The 15440-nt window shown below is 39.2% G+C and overlaps 1 protein-coding gene across 1 annotated transcript in view; it reads left to right on the top strand.

Moving 5' to 3' along the window:
• LOC309602931 (histone-arginine methyltransferase CARM1-like) overlaps positions 1-15440 on the top strand; it is a gene marked incomplete at both ends in the record, with an annotated part of 76101 nt that overhangs the window by 33488 nt on the left and 27173 nt on the right. The window contains 2 exons of the mRNA XM_082337103.1: positions 7199-7305; positions 7512-7616. Coding sequence (XP_082193229.1) covers positions 7199-7305; positions 7512-7616 — 212 coding nt within the window. The remainder of the gene's footprint in view (positions 1-7198; positions 7306-7511; positions 7617-15440) is intronic.

Here is a 15440-nt window from a genome sequence, read left to right as displayed (position 1 = left end):
AGCAGATGGGTGAGGTGCACTATATTAATAGCTTGTGTTTGTGTGTCTTTGTCTTCTGCTGTGAGGATAAGCGTTTTGTAAAGAGACACCAGAAGCAGGGCACTTTGGCAGGATGTTCCTGTTATCTTTGGTCACAGCAATCAGTTTTAGCTGGCCTTTATTCAGTTTCTACACAGTTCAGTTTTTAGGCTATTAGTGCAGTAATATCTGCAGAATCTCTGACAAGTTATCAAACTGTATAATTGATTAGCGTGGGTTTAATGTGCAACAGCAAATGTTAGTTAGCTGAGGTGCATAGCTAGTCAAAACTTTATAGCCAAATGCCTCAGTTTTTCAGCAAGGTACATCTTTCTGTCAAGATAAAAGTTTTCAAATTAATTTCTGTTTTCGGATTTTAATTGGAAAAAGAAAAGGGGGGAAGTGAGAAATAAATAAAAATCCTAACAAGCTTGGCTTTCAAAGAAATGTCTGAGAGTTACATTTTTTATTTGCAGGGAATTTTCTTTTTTAGTTTCTTCAACAAGATCCTTGTGAAAGCACTGCAGCCCACACGAGTGGGAGTTTTCCTCGCCTTCTCAATGGCTAAGAAAAAAGGAGAAACTGACACTTTTCTTCTGAAAGCTAATAATTCATTCTCTAAGATGAGTTTTGCTCCAAAGAAGCATTTATTATGGGGTACGCTAGAATATGAACTAGGCTTTTTTTGCTGTTTTCTGGTAGCTGCCTGCATGAATGGTTTTATCACATGATGTACAATAAATGTGAGGAAGCATACCCCTTACTGGAAGGAGATTTAGTTGTTGTGAAGTAAGAGCTTGCACATAGGCAGTTACTGAAGAGTGCCTAATGAATTTAAATAATTTTCCAAGTTTCTTTTTGACTCTTAATACAGAGACAGTTTGACTTGGTGGATTTAATTTTTTTCTGTGTTATGGACATAGAACACAAGCTTCAATTCACATCAAAGAGTTTAAGGAGGACTTTTGATCCAGTTAAAAATACAGGTGCTTTAAAAACAGTTCATTTCAGCAGGTAAAATGCACAGATTTAAGTGCTTTGTTGTAGTTACTACGGTGACTGCAGGTCTTTCAGATGCACCCAGCACTTGGGTGAGTTTTTCAGCCTATTCCACTGTGCTGGAAATAAATTAGTGTCCGGACTAGCTAATACAAATGAGATTAGGCTGCATACTCATAGTGGTCTTCATTCCAATATTTTCCATTATTTTCAGAACAACATCCAGATTAGGCTCCTTGAAAGAGGAACATCTGTCGGTTTGGGGGGATTTTTGAGTTGGGTGGGGAGTTGAGATACTGCAAAGGTATAGATGAAAAGGCAATAAATATGTCTGCTTAACTCTATCCTCAAGAACATCAGGTCATTCTCGTTGGAGTAGTTATTGGAGGTCTTACCATGCATGGGAAAGAGTAAATGCACTGTAAGAGTTACATTTTAAAGCCTTGATTCATTAATTTGACACTCTTGGAACATGGCTATAACACTTGTCAGGTTTTGAGGGTTTTTTCAACCTACTAGTGGAAACCTTTAGATTGATTTAAGTGATTGGGGTGGTGGGGGCACAAGGACACGTTTTTCAGTCAGTGAAAATTATAAGTTAGTTCTCTGAAGACAGCCAAAACTGTTCAAGAGGAGTCATGGGCATCTTCCCAATTTGCAGTTTTTTCAGAGAATAAAGCAAAAGAAAGAATTTTGAGGGGGAAAGAAGATGGCTGTGCATAGCATAAAGAAGCACTTAATCAAGAAGCACCTGTGCCCTCCCCCCCGGCCCCAGCAGCACATTAATTTTGGATTTTACAGGATAGATTAATTTTTATTTTAGTATAACCCCTGATAACCCAGAAAATTTTGTAAGCAAGCAGAACCTTTTTCTTTATAGATGAACAAACAGGCAAAAACCCTGCATGATTTGTTCAAGGTAATAGAAAGAATCTCTTGGGACTGGATAGAAGACTCTTGAAGGGGTGACATTTGAAACGCTGCACTCAGATTACTAGGCAACACCCTTCAGTAAAAGCATTATACTTGAGTTTGCTTTTGAAAAGATGATAGAAGATCTGAAGAGCCTACCTGATTGTTCCCTGAGATGAGAAAATAAATTCCTTACAGCATCAAAGGAAAAGATACATAGAGTGCTAGAACTTTGATGAAGAGTATAGGGCTGAGGATAAACAAAAAATATTCTTTGGCTGTTCTTGAAAAATATTTCACTGACTTTCAGTTCTATATGGTTGACTCCTGGTTGCGAAATAAAGAGTTCCAAAGTACGTGATTCACCAGTATTCTAGCCTGTCAGTGAGCCAGACTGTTTTTGCTGTAGATCTTTTTCCGGTCCCCTTACATTAAATAAAGAAGAAAATCCAGTTTTCGTAAAAGCCAAGATCAGTTCTGGATATATCTCTACATATGACAGATTAAGTTCCCAGATTCTTAGGAAGATCAAAATTAAATTTAATTTTAAGGACCTTGATTAATATGCAGATAAAGCCATATTTCGTACCACAAGCAGGATGAGATATTGGCTAATAAGAAGAGAAGTTCCTTTACAGAAACTATAGGAAGAAAACAGCGTAGTGTATTTGCATGCAGAAGCAAATGGAGAGAAGACAGGCTATTGTAAATTGTTGTTGGATATAGAAAATAGACTTGCGGATATAGAAAATGGACTTGAGATAAATTCTTCTGTTTTTTTCTGGGATGGTCTACAAAAGGAAGAAACATGATGTTCCTTGTCCATGCTAAAGAAAGACAAACCTCTTTCTCGTCTCTGTAGTAGGGGGTCCTTGTTTGGGAGAATGTCTTAAAGCTTCAACATGTCTTACTTGTGAATTTATGTCTTGTGTCTGTGTCATGTGCAGAGTGTTCACAATAATTCTGTTTTTCTGTATTAGATGCTAAAGATTTATTATTTGGCACTTTCCCCTGTCACGTAAATGAATGTGTAGCTGAACTCTCAGGCAATACTTGAAACTACTAGCAATTGTTATGAATAATTCCTAGGTAATTTGCATTCCCTAAGAGATTTACCTTTAGAATCCTTTGACTGTTTGCATTCAAAAGCAAAACAAAATCCCAGATTCACATCTGCAACAGTAATTCCTTCCTTACAACCTGATCTTTAGTTCATAGCAATTTAGCTATAATTTCCCTCAAATACTAAGTAGAAGCAACTAAAAGATTTTTGGTGAATGTTTTATTTATAAATGTTGAGGATAAACTAACATCCACTGAAGGGGACTTTTCGCAGTGTATTTATTCAGTCAGCGCAGGATCGGACAAGGCTATGAGGATTTCTCAAAGGTAGAATCATTTTCATGGATAAGTTGTAATCCAGTGCTCTTGGTTGCTGTTGCTTTTTTCACTAGAGTGTATTATTCACTTCCCATCCAACAACAGCAACTAAATGTATATTTCTATTTTTATGCTCAGATGTTTTTTCTCACAGTGTTAGCCACTGATGAATGCGTAGAATGTGGAGTTGGGATTTAAAGTTTTTGAAAACATTGAGATGTATTAGATCTAATGCTGTTCCTATTTTTATTGCTGAATCTTTACTGCCATCTAATAGGGAAGATTTTAATTCTGTGTTTTTCTTGAGGTTGGTGAACAAAATGAGACACTTTTCTCCTCTATAGTCTGCCAGAGCCTCTTGTGATCTTGCAGGTACTCTGTTAGGAAAACTTTAAGGGCATCTGAGATCCGTCATGAAAGATTGTGGAGGAATTCCGTCAACCTCTTGTTCTTTCTTTTTATTTTGATATAGCCTTCAACCCAGTGAGTACTGCTTTTGTAATTTGCCAGCACTCTGGAGACCTCCGGCAACAAACGTCTTATTTGTATATAAGGAAGTACTGTATCACAAGGAAGTCATACTTTTTTTTTCATAGAATCAAAGAATAATTCAATTGGAAGCAAACTCATGTGGTCATCTGGTCAAGCCTCCTTTGCAAAGCAGGTTCAGCCCCAGGTTGCTCAGAGCTTTGTACAGTTATGTTTTGAAAACTTCCAAGGATAGAAATTATATGGCATAACCTCTCTAGGCAAGCTTTTCAAGCTTTTCTTAGTGTTGTGGTTTTGAAATCCATTCTCGTTCCTGGACACAGAAGACACCAAAGAAGTTCTTCTGAGCTACCAAGGAATCTCTGCAGAGGTATGAAAATAATGAAGAGTGACTAGAAAAGAAAGGAGTCAAGCATGTCACTGAATCTGTAGCATCATCTCTTACTTTCAGATAGAAAAAAAATGGGAGAAGCTTAAGACAATGGTGATTGCCTGGAAAAAATCTCCACTGTCCAGGGTCAGACTTTTTTCTGGTGTTGTCTCTTCATGCAGAGAAAGAACAGAGGGGCTGGTCTGTTTTAAGCTGATTTCTGCATCTTCCAGCAGAAAACTGGCATTGTCTGTAATTTGGGCCACTCTTCATTGTTATGATCCAGTCAGTTACTGTTTAATTCTGACCATCATCCTGGTGTGGGAGTGAAAAGGGCATGTTGATGACATTTGTACATTTTCGTGGTAATTTATAATTACTCCCAGAGCAATGTAATTATTTTGAGACCCCCCATATCACCCCAAATTCAGATTTTGAATGTGGCATCTTCTTCCCACTGGAGCTGACAGGCCAGAAGCAACAAAGTGGGACTTGCTCCCACCTGGAAATTACATGGGAATAATCTGCAGAGTGGCAACAAATCAGCTCTCTAGCAGATATCCTCAGCAGGTGAAGTGCATTTGAATAAGCTGGTGAGTTGTGTTTTGCAATTTCTGCCACTCTTACAGTCTTCTACTAGAGCAAGGTTAAACTGACCTGTTCGTTCCCAGCAAACCAATGCTGTCATACTTCTTAGAGCTATTGTTCCAGACTTTCAACAAAATTATTTCATTGCATACATTAGACTGCTCATAATTTCAACTGAGAGAAATGTCTTGAATTCTGGATGCTTACAAGTGGACTTTGTTATGTGGGGTAGCCCAGAGGTTCAAGGGGCCATGTCCTCAATTTATTTGGACTTCTCTGAGGAAGTATAGCTGTCTGTCACATTTTCAGTGTGAAATTCTTATGGTGAAACAATGTATGACGGCCCCAAAGATGGACCTTTTTCCATGTAGTTTTCTAGTTTTAGTAATTTCTATCTGTATAAAGACTGGAAAGCTTGGATAACAGTAATAGCAATTTGTGATGCTTTTGCTGAATTCTATATTGTCTTTATTATACACTTTTTTCAAGAATTTAAAATTTTCTATGGAGGAGCTCTCTCTCAAGACCCTACTCAAAAATACTTTTTTAGCCCATTAAAGATAACTGTGCAGCAACCATGCTTATGTTGGGTTTTGGAAACATGGGCCTTTGTTTTCATTCCCAAACAGCCTGACATTGTGCTTGTCCTGATTTCCAGAGCTAAAGGGAAAGACACTGGCTATCTTTTACATCTCTTTCCTTTCAAATATGCCGGCTTTCTGCTGTGGAAAAGGATCAGCGCAGCCAAATCTCTGTTTTGAGGATTTAGAAATTTTCTGAAATGATGAGGGAAATTCTCCTTGTTTACTGTATTGAGAAGTTTATTAATTATTTGTTTGTTATCTTCAGACCCTTTGTTTCAAAGGCCATTCAAAATATTGAATTAGCAAATTATCTCCAAATGATTAGAGTACTTAGCATGTACTTCCCAGTGCACAGTTCATGCTTCAGGCAATTGCTATCTTTATTTGAAAATCTGTGAACTGTTGTAGGAGTTTCCTGTCTCTCTGGTTTAGCAGATTATGAATGTGGTGTGGTCTGATTTCTCTGTCTTCTCTTGTCTTTGTATGAACAGAAGATGCAAGACTTCCATCCCTGATTTTGTTGTTGTCATCTATGCTTCCACCGTGACAATTTTTCCTTATAGTGCTTTTTCTAGAGACTTTCTCCGCTTACTGGCATGTGCCTTTCTTTTGGACATCAAGGAATTACTTTATGGTTGGGGAGTTGGTTTGATCTTAAAAGATGGAGACAAAAGCCCTTGTGTGAACTGGTTATTTGTTTTTTAGGTCCACGTGATTTGTCCTGTGACATAGTTTAACCCCTGTTGGCAACTAAGCACCCGCTCACTCACCCTCCCCACCCTGGTGGGATGGGGAAGAGAATCGGGAAAAAAAAAGTAAAACCTGTGGGTTGAGATAAAGACAGTTTAATACGACAGCAAAGGAAGAGAAAATAAGAATAATGATAAAAAAATATAGAAAACAAGTGATGCACAATGCAATTGCTCACCACTCACTGACTGATGCCCAGCCCATCCCTGAGCAGCGATTGTTGCCCCCTCCCCGCCCCCGCCCCGCCAACTCCCCCCAGCATACATACTGAGCATGACGTCATACGGTATGGCATAGCCCTTTGGCCAGTCGGGGTCAGCTGTCCTGCCTGTGCCCCCTCCCAGCTTCTTGTGCGCCGGGCAGAGCATGGGAAGCTGAAAAGTCCTTGACTTGGGATAAACACCACAGAGCAACAACTAAAACATCAGTGTGTTATCAACACTATTCTCATACTGAATCCAAAACACAGCATTATCCCAGCTACTAAGAAGAAAATTAACTATCCCAGCTGAAACCAGGACATCCTATTTCTTACCTAATGTCAGAATTGATCTTGTCCACAGAAGCCAAAGGGCTATAACTCTGGGATTTTTAGCTAGACTGCTTCTAAAGGAAGATAGGTGGTCCTCAGCCTGGCTTTTTAGGCCAATTAAATTTGAATGTTTTATTCTAGGTTGTAAACCTCCTCACCCAAATCCAAGCATTTCACAATAACCCTAGGTGGTTCTCTGTGTGGAGCTCGGGTTAGTGTAGATTAACCTGAAATAGTAGGTTCAGGCTTGTGTTCAGACACTCCTCTGTTAGGGTTCACCATCACGGATATTTGCAGGAGTTAGGTAACCTGAATGGAGAATCCTTGACAACACTGTTGCATGCATCCAGGTGCTTCTTAAAATCTTTTGATGCTCACCAGATCTTTGCAACAGCTCTTGTCCATTTAATGAAATTTGAAACTGTTTACTGTGTATTTATGAAAATCGTAAGCCAAATGCAGCATTCCTCTCAAGTGTGACTGAGTGTATTCTTAGCTTGTCGTTCGATGTTTATCTTAATTTACTATCCTTGTGTTTTTTGCTACGTTTGTGTCTTTTCTATTTTTCTTTTCCAGAATACAACACATTTTCAAATGCATTGAAGAGATGCCATAGCCAAAAGAAGGAGAACTCTGTGTTCAGTCAGCGAACTGATGAAGCATCCGCTGCTCAGTATTTTCAGGTAATGAAACTTCAGTGCCAGTTTGTGAAAGCTAAGTTACTGTTGTTTGCTTGACCTTAGTCACCACATCAGTTAGAAAGATAGCTTAGGTTTATTCAGAGGGTTGTCAGGACCTTAGTAATTTAAGTACCAAGTAATGTAAGGTAAGATTGATAGAAGATGGGGTTTATCTTTTTTCTGGTTTTCCTCTCCTCCTTTCCTTTTAGTTTTATGGCTGTCTGTCTCAACAACAGAATATGATGCAGGATTTTGTGAGGACGGCCACTTATCACAGAGCTATCCTACAGAACCACATAGATTTTACAGACAAGGTAAGCTCTGTTGAGAGTCTTCAATGTTCCAGTATGCTGCTTACGCTCTAAACTTCAACTTGCCATGTAGAGCAACACTGATCAGACTGGAGCCTTTTCTCACCTGGGACTTTGTGCATGAATATACTAATTCATGTGTGCTTTATATTATTAATATTATTGTCAAGCACATGGATGACAATGTGTGATGCTGATGGTACATCCTTGGGATGAATGGCACCAAATGTGGATCCAAAGGAGCTGCAAATTCCTCTGCTGTCTTCTGTGGACAATCTGGGAACCTACATGTATAGGTTTCTTGACATTTTGGGCTGTTATCATTCTCATTTGGCATCTTGGAGCTCATATACAATATTAGTTTCCTTGTCTTAACTGTTGACTGTGTATTTGCTATTGTGCCATATAGTCTCTTGCAAATACCTGCAAAGGTATTCTAGTTTATGTCTCTTTCATGGAGGTCTACACTAAATGTTTTTGCCCTCCACAGTCATTACAAACTGAGCAAGCACATAAGTGCCTACTGTGACTCGATTTGTACAAGGCAAAGCTTTGGAAACAATACAGCAACTTACATCTTCAGATGCCAAACTCATCTCTAACATATGTGTATAAATCTTGAAGACTATTGTAATGAATATAACGATGATTATTACTTCTTTACCTAATCCTCTGCCTCTCACATTGTCCAAACTAGATACTTCAGGAAAAGACAAAAGAAAACTTACACTAGGGAGATGTAGAATAATCTGCCTCCCAGCCACAGATTAAGTAATCCTTGAAATGCAAAGCATAGGACTACTATATTTTATGGTGGTTTTTTTACTTTTATTTTTTTTATTGCAATTAGTCACGCTAACTAGAGACTTTCTGACCTTCTCCAGGACCAGTCCCCATGCACACTCTCCTCTGATTTCACCCTTAATACAGCAATGAATTCCATAATATAATCACACATAATGTGGAAAAGTGTCTCCTTTTTTTAATTTATTAGCTTTCTAATTCTGTCATTTTGCTCTTATGTTGTGAGGAAAAGGAGGATTGAAGTTCTAATTTTCTTTATATCGTTCCTTCGTTGTGTCAGTTTTTGTTGTCTCTTCTTATGTAGTCTTGCTTCTGAGGTCAGTGTCCTCTCTGTCTTTTTCTGTATGAAGAAATTGCATATGCTGCGTTATCATTCTTGCCCTCTTTCTCAGTGTCAACATTAATTCTGCAGCACCTGTTTCGAGAAGGATTGGCAGGAGTTATGCATGGTAGTGTACACAATGCCATACAATTGATTTATATTGCAGAGTTCTAACTACCTAGTTATTCTTTACTGTACTTCTCATAAATCTTGACTTTTTTTCCTGGCACTGCATCTGTCCATTGAGCATTGATCTTCACCAAACAATTCATAATGGTGTCTAGGCTCTTTGTTGTTCTTGTTGATGATTATGATGATGATTCATTTAGAACTTGGATGGTACATGAACAGTTCCTATTTTCCACAAAGTTATATTAATGAGCACTGAGTTTAATTCATCTGTGCATTGTCCGGTGGCCTACCTTCGCTAGTTCTCTCTGCTCTTTAATCACTGGATGTTGTGTCATCTACATATCTTGCTATGATACTGCTTACCTCTCTTAATAAAATAACAAAAAACAGCAAAAAATACTAGACTACACATGACCTTCTGTAAGCAGATAGGCAGTTTGTAAGCAGCAGCCTAGCAGAAATGTTTTGTAGGTCTCAGAATGTCAGCTGAGACCATGTGAGCTCTGTTTGTGATGTTTGAACAGCAGACTGCAAATAAAAACAATGGAGAAAATTAAGCTGCAATGATTTTTTTTTTTTACCTTGTTGTCATTTTTTTGTCCTCTCTCCTTTTCCCTTCCTTTCTCTCATCTTTCTGTGTGCACTTTCTTTTAAAAGGAGCCTCTGACTTCAACTCACACCAGCACAAATGGCTTTACTACATCACAGGAAAGAGTCTTTAATAACATACAAGCAAATACTGAACAAAACATTTCCCTTTAAATGTGTAGCATATTTATGGCCAAAATGAGGAGAGTTGTAAGTGTGAAATTTATCTGAATTGTTTTAAGATCATTATGTTTTAACTATTAATAAAGTTTCACAATAAATTCAAGTGCAGCAGATAATTTTTCTTTCCCATTCAGCTTAGGTAAACTGTGCTTCTTTAAGAACTACACTTAACTATTTACTTTCATAGAAATGAAACAAACCTTTATAGAAATGAAACAAGTAGGTTTCAGTCTCTGTAATTTCTTTCAGGCCTGAGACAATCCTCCTCTCATATTTAATTCAATAAGTTTAGTAAACTAGTGGTGTGCAGAGGGCTGCTCCAGTTTGCTGTAGGCATCAGAATCAAACCCCAAAGCACATGGTATTGGATGATACCAGCTGGGCAAGTGGAGCTACTGTATCATTAATGGCTTAAATTTTGCACTGGAATATGTAACTTGAATATATGGTGAAAGAAACAGCAAAGAGAGGATTTTATTTGCCATAGGCTTCTTACCAAATAGGATGCTCCCATGTTATAATGCAAAAGCCCAATTTATCTCTGTAGGTAACATATCCATTCCATTTTTGTGCTGCAGTAAGGAATTCAGGTTTTGCATACTCTTTGCCTCTGTAGGAGGCAATCTTGCTGCTGTGCAGTAGTACAGCTTGCTTGCTTTTGCTCTTGGTTTATTTATTTTCCCAACTGTTGGAGGTGCCTTGGCTTCTCTTCAGCATACCTAATAGTAAGACTATTACAGGCTGGGTGTTGTTGACCACCCACCTAGAAAATGATCTCTCTTTTTCCTGATTCTGTTGAGAAATGGCAATTTTCAGAACAAATGTAGCTGAAAAAATTGAACTACCTACATTGTGGCAAAATGCTTTCCCATGAGAACCTGAGAAACCCATTGTGCTGAGACTTGATCTGTTGGAAATACGGCAACTATATTCATCCTACATCCAGAAACTGTAAGGCAGGCAGAAACATTAAATGATGGCAGTGAGGAGATAAAAAAGGCAAAAAGGACATAATTATTTTAATACCTCCGTTACTGGAAAAAGTTTTATTCAATTGCTATTTGTCTTATTGTTTCCTACCTACTCTGCATCCCCCCAATATATTTCCTTACCTTTGCTGCCTCCTTCCCTAAATTCTGTAGTGATTTATTATACAAACATTGCCTATAGTGAAGGGATATCTGGTGATAAGTATAATTTTTCTTATTCTAGGCTTGTTCAATTCTATATTGTTTTTGAAAAAATATTTGTATGAGAAAGTGTAACAGGTTATCTGAGTTGTGCTGGACAAAATTAATTCTGGACCCTTTGAGAGGGTTCTTGATGATAAGTTCAAACACTGTTTGTCAGAGGTAAGCTACTTTAGGACAAACTGGGAGTAGTGTTTGGATTGACCATTTATGTCTGTGGATGCTTAAAAGAGTAAGGAGAACTAATTCAGAATCTAATGAATCTGAGGCTGGATTTGTCACATTGATATGGTAATTGTTACTGGCATATACTCTTTTATATTTGTGCTTAGAAGGAGTTGCCTTGGAGTGTTCACTAATTTTTCTAGTAAAACTTTGTCTTAGATTTTGAATTGTTATAGAGCCAAAAGGGGGAGTTCAAAGTGTTTTAATTGGTTATATGAAAAAAAGGGCTCATAACTAAATTTTACAGTAGCAGTGTATAATGCTGTTTCAAACTGAGTAAAGGCTGACACATTTCTACTTCTTTTGAAAATAAGTCTTGGGTTCTGAGCCTTTTGAATTTTTTCATTTGTAGTCTATTTATGAATAGTTTACTTAAAAGCAAAGCAACTAGAATTAGAACATCTCCAGTGATCCTGAATGAAGGATCACACAAATTAACCATGCACATTGTGCAGTCAAAGGCACATGCTAAAAAAAAAAAAAAAGAATATTTTCCATATATAATCTTGCTGATGTACAGTAATTTTGAATGATAAATGTCATTGTAGATATATGACATCTTTTCTTTTAGTTTTATGTGTTTGCCCTGTTGTTGCTCTTCCTTGTTTGACCTCTGCCCCCCACCCCTTTTATTCAAAAGTGCTTTTCAGGACTCTAATTGTGCAAGTACTCAAGCATACAAAAATATTTGCACATGTGAGTAATTCCCATTAAATTCACATTAGGAAAGCTATTCATCTGTGTAGGTGAAAGCAGGAACAGTACTGAACTGTGGTCAGGAGGGTAGGGTATAGGTTATTCCTGGCTGATTTCTGATAATTGCTGGAGTAGCTGCATTCTCATTTCAAAATAAAAACTGAAGTACATCCAATCTACCACCTTTCCTCTCAATATGTATGACATCATTATCACCCAACTATCTGTCTATTATTTATTTTAGAATTCTACTTTTCAGAAAGAAGCGTACTAGTACCATGTATTGTTATTCCACAGCACTTCATCTTAATGACTACTTTTACAGCTCTGTTAGGATGCTTTTCCTAGCTAGAGGGAGCAAAGCTTTCTGTTGGAGATGCCAGCGATATCAGCAATGCCACTTGGGGAGCAAGGTGTGCTATTGCAAGTTCATTGGATTAAAGTCATTTAGGTCAGAAAGAACCTCTGGACATCTCTAGTCCAAACCTCTACTGAAAGCAGGGCCAACTAGACCAGGTTGCTTAAGGTCTGTCCAGTTACATTTTGAATGGATCCAAGGATGGAGATTCCACAGACTCTGTAGGCAACCTGTTCCAGTGTCTGACAACCCTCACAGTGAAAAAGTTTTACTATATCTTCTTGTGTAATGTCCTGTCACGGTGTGTCTCCTTCAAGACGAGTCTGTCTCAGTTTTCTCTGAACTCCCATTAGGCAGATGAAAACAGCAGTAAGCTCTCCTGTTAGCCTGCCTCCTGTTGTTAAAACTAGACAAACCAATTTCTCTCAAGCCTCTCTTCATATGTCATGTCCTCCAGCCCCCTAATTATCTTGGTGGACCTTCATGGGACTTGCTGCAATGTCAGTGTCTGTGTGTTGGGGAGATCAAAAATGGACAGAATTCCCCAAATTTAATCTTAAAAATGGCCTTTCCCTGACTTCTGCTGGTTGCACTCTTGCTAATACAGCCCAGTATGCAGCTGGCCTTCTTGGCTGCAAGGGCTGACTTGTTGTCCAGCAGCTTGTTCAGCAGGAGGACCCTTAGGTCTCTTTTTTTACAAAGCTGCTTTCTAGCAGTCATCCTCTCACTAGAGGCTGGGAATGTTTGTGAGCAGCAGATTCTGTAGAACAGCTCCCTTGCTCAGCTTATTGATCACTACTATCAGGAAATTATCAAGACACTCCAGAAATCCCCTGGATTGGTTGTGCCCCACCGTACCACTCTTCAGTAAGAACTGGGGTGGTTGAATTTCCTCCTAAGTAATAGGGCCTGTGATCATGAGGCTTCCTCCAGAAGGCATTGTTTCCCTCCTATTCTTAATCAAGTGGTCTGTAACAGATGCCTGCCTCAATAATATCTGTATCCCTACCCTGTGTCTTCTCATCCCTACCCATATGCTCTCAGCTAGCTCATTGCCTGTTCCCAAAGCTCCATGCACTTTGAGTCATTGTTTGCATAGAGTACAACCCTTCCTCCTGACCTTCCCAGCCTATCCTTTCTGAGAGCCTGTAGCCATCCATCCCAGCATTAGCTGTGCAAGCTATCCCACCATGTCTCTGTAATCCCTATGAGATGAAAGCTGTGCATCTGTGCATGGACTTCAGATTCCTCATGTTCGTTTCCCACGCTATGTGTGCTTGTGTACATGTATCTCAGATGGCTCCCGTCATGCTGCTTTTATAAGGGGTGCATGGGGACCCACCATTGTGCTGTCTTGAACACTTCTGCTCATGCCTTCACTTCTCTTCAGGCTATGATGACCTCCAACAACATGTTCCTAGTTTTTCAGCCCTCCTTGTTAGGTTGGAAATCTGATGGCAGAGATACTCTCACCCCGCTTTTTTAGGTGGTGCTGTCTCTGCCCAGCAGTCTTCATTCCTCGAGAAGGTACTGCGCTCTTGACAGCTGAATTTCTGTCTGTGATACCAGCTGCACAGCCAGGTGTTGATGCTCAGGGCTTCTGCCTCTAAAAAGTGTCTGTGAAGATCCCGACTATCTCCTATTCAGCCTCCCTGATGGTTCACAGTCTGCTCCTCTCCACCTATTGCTTCGTACCTGGTCGCTCTCCCCAGCCAGAGCTGACCTGCCCCACAGGTCACCATTGATCCCAGCCTCAGGGAGAGCGCTCAGCCATTCCATGTAGCCCAGCACCCACACAGCAACATCCTCCCTTACAAATTCTGTCCTGGATCAGGGTTTCTGGTGTGCCAGAGGTGATCTCTGGTGGGCTGTTGATCTAACAAGTCTTACAGGGCATGCCTGTGCCTTGTTGTGCAGCCTCCAGCAATTCCGACACTGTGTCACATATGATTTCTGAGCCCCTTTTCCCCTTGCTTCACTAATTACTGGACAAATGCTACCTCTGTGTCAGCTGCCTCAGTTTGCTGTGCTCATTTGTGTCTTCATTAGAGTCTTAATCTGGGTCAGGAATGGGCTTCTGAGGTGAATTTCTATCATGGCCACTCAGGGTGCCTCAGTTCACATTGTGGAGTGGTCTCAGAGTAAGCAAGCTGGATTAATTTTGGATGAAACTGAACTGGACTAAACTACAAGAAAATCAGGCTAGAGTTAGTCTTAGTAAATCATTGAGAAAAAAAAAGTTCCAGTACAGCTGTATCAACTGCTGATGTAGACATAGGTATAGTGTAAGAAATGGCATCAGAATTAGATCTTGTGCAAAAAGCCATAGTTCTCCATTGGATTTTTTTATGTTGAACTTGAGCAGTTGACTCTTCCTTGTACTTTCCACATATGCAGAGAGAGAACATTATTGTATTTGTGGTTCCCATTGGGTACTGAGAAGTAGCCTACCAAACCTGCTGTCAGACCTATGGTTCAATGAAATTGGCCTTGACTTGTCATTTTCTCCCTCCCTACTTACATAACCAATAATTACTGTCACTTACTGTTCTGAAGAGCTGGTTCTTCTGGGCATAGGAGCGTATTCTAACACCTGCGAAAGCACAGAAACAAAACTGAATCTGTAACAGCCTGTCATCTGTGATATAAAAAATGAGCTTAATAAAAACTTTTACTAGGAAAGAAAATTATTAAAGGCAAGGTTCTGGCTTCTATGCCAAACTCGAGACTATGTGCAATATCAGAAGCAATGTTAATTTATTTTGCAGTGGAGTACTTCTGTAACACAGATTCATAATATCTACAACAGATTCAGGCCATGTGTGTTGGACTGCATTCTGTAATACATAACGTAAATGTCATGTAGAGTAACTTTGGGGGAGTGGAATGTGCCCTTCATTCTAAGAGATTATTTTTCTGTCAAAACTATTCTGTTTGAATACACAAAATTTTCTCTTGTTGTTTTTAAAGGCTGGTAAGCAATGTGCATCATATGGGATGTTGGGGCAGAAAAGCAATAAAGAACAGAGGTAGTTGGTGGTATACAAAGCTGCAGTATTAGTCTGAATCTGTATTATATTTAAGCTTCTCTGCTCTTGACTCTTGAGATTGGATCAGGGCTGTAGCTCGGTTTCATGGTTGAAGTGCTTTGAAATCTTAGGAGCTTGCAGTTGCAGGTGGCTCAAATCACCTAATGGGCTTGTGAATTTCATATCTTGGATCAAAATAGAACGAGAATTTCAGCCACAGGCACAGGAAAACTGTTGCTTCTTGTTTTCAATCAAGCACAAACTCATAGGAGGCGCCTGAATGGTGAGCTGTTCTGTGAG

The sequence above is a fragment of the Platalea leucorodia genome, assembly GCF_965183815.1.
Source record: "Platalea leucorodia genome assembly, chromosome: Z".
NCBI lineage: Eukaryota > Metazoa > Chordata > Aves > Pelecaniformes > Threskiornithidae > Platalea > Platalea leucorodia.
This window is presented reverse-complemented; position numbering and strand designations above follow the sequence as displayed.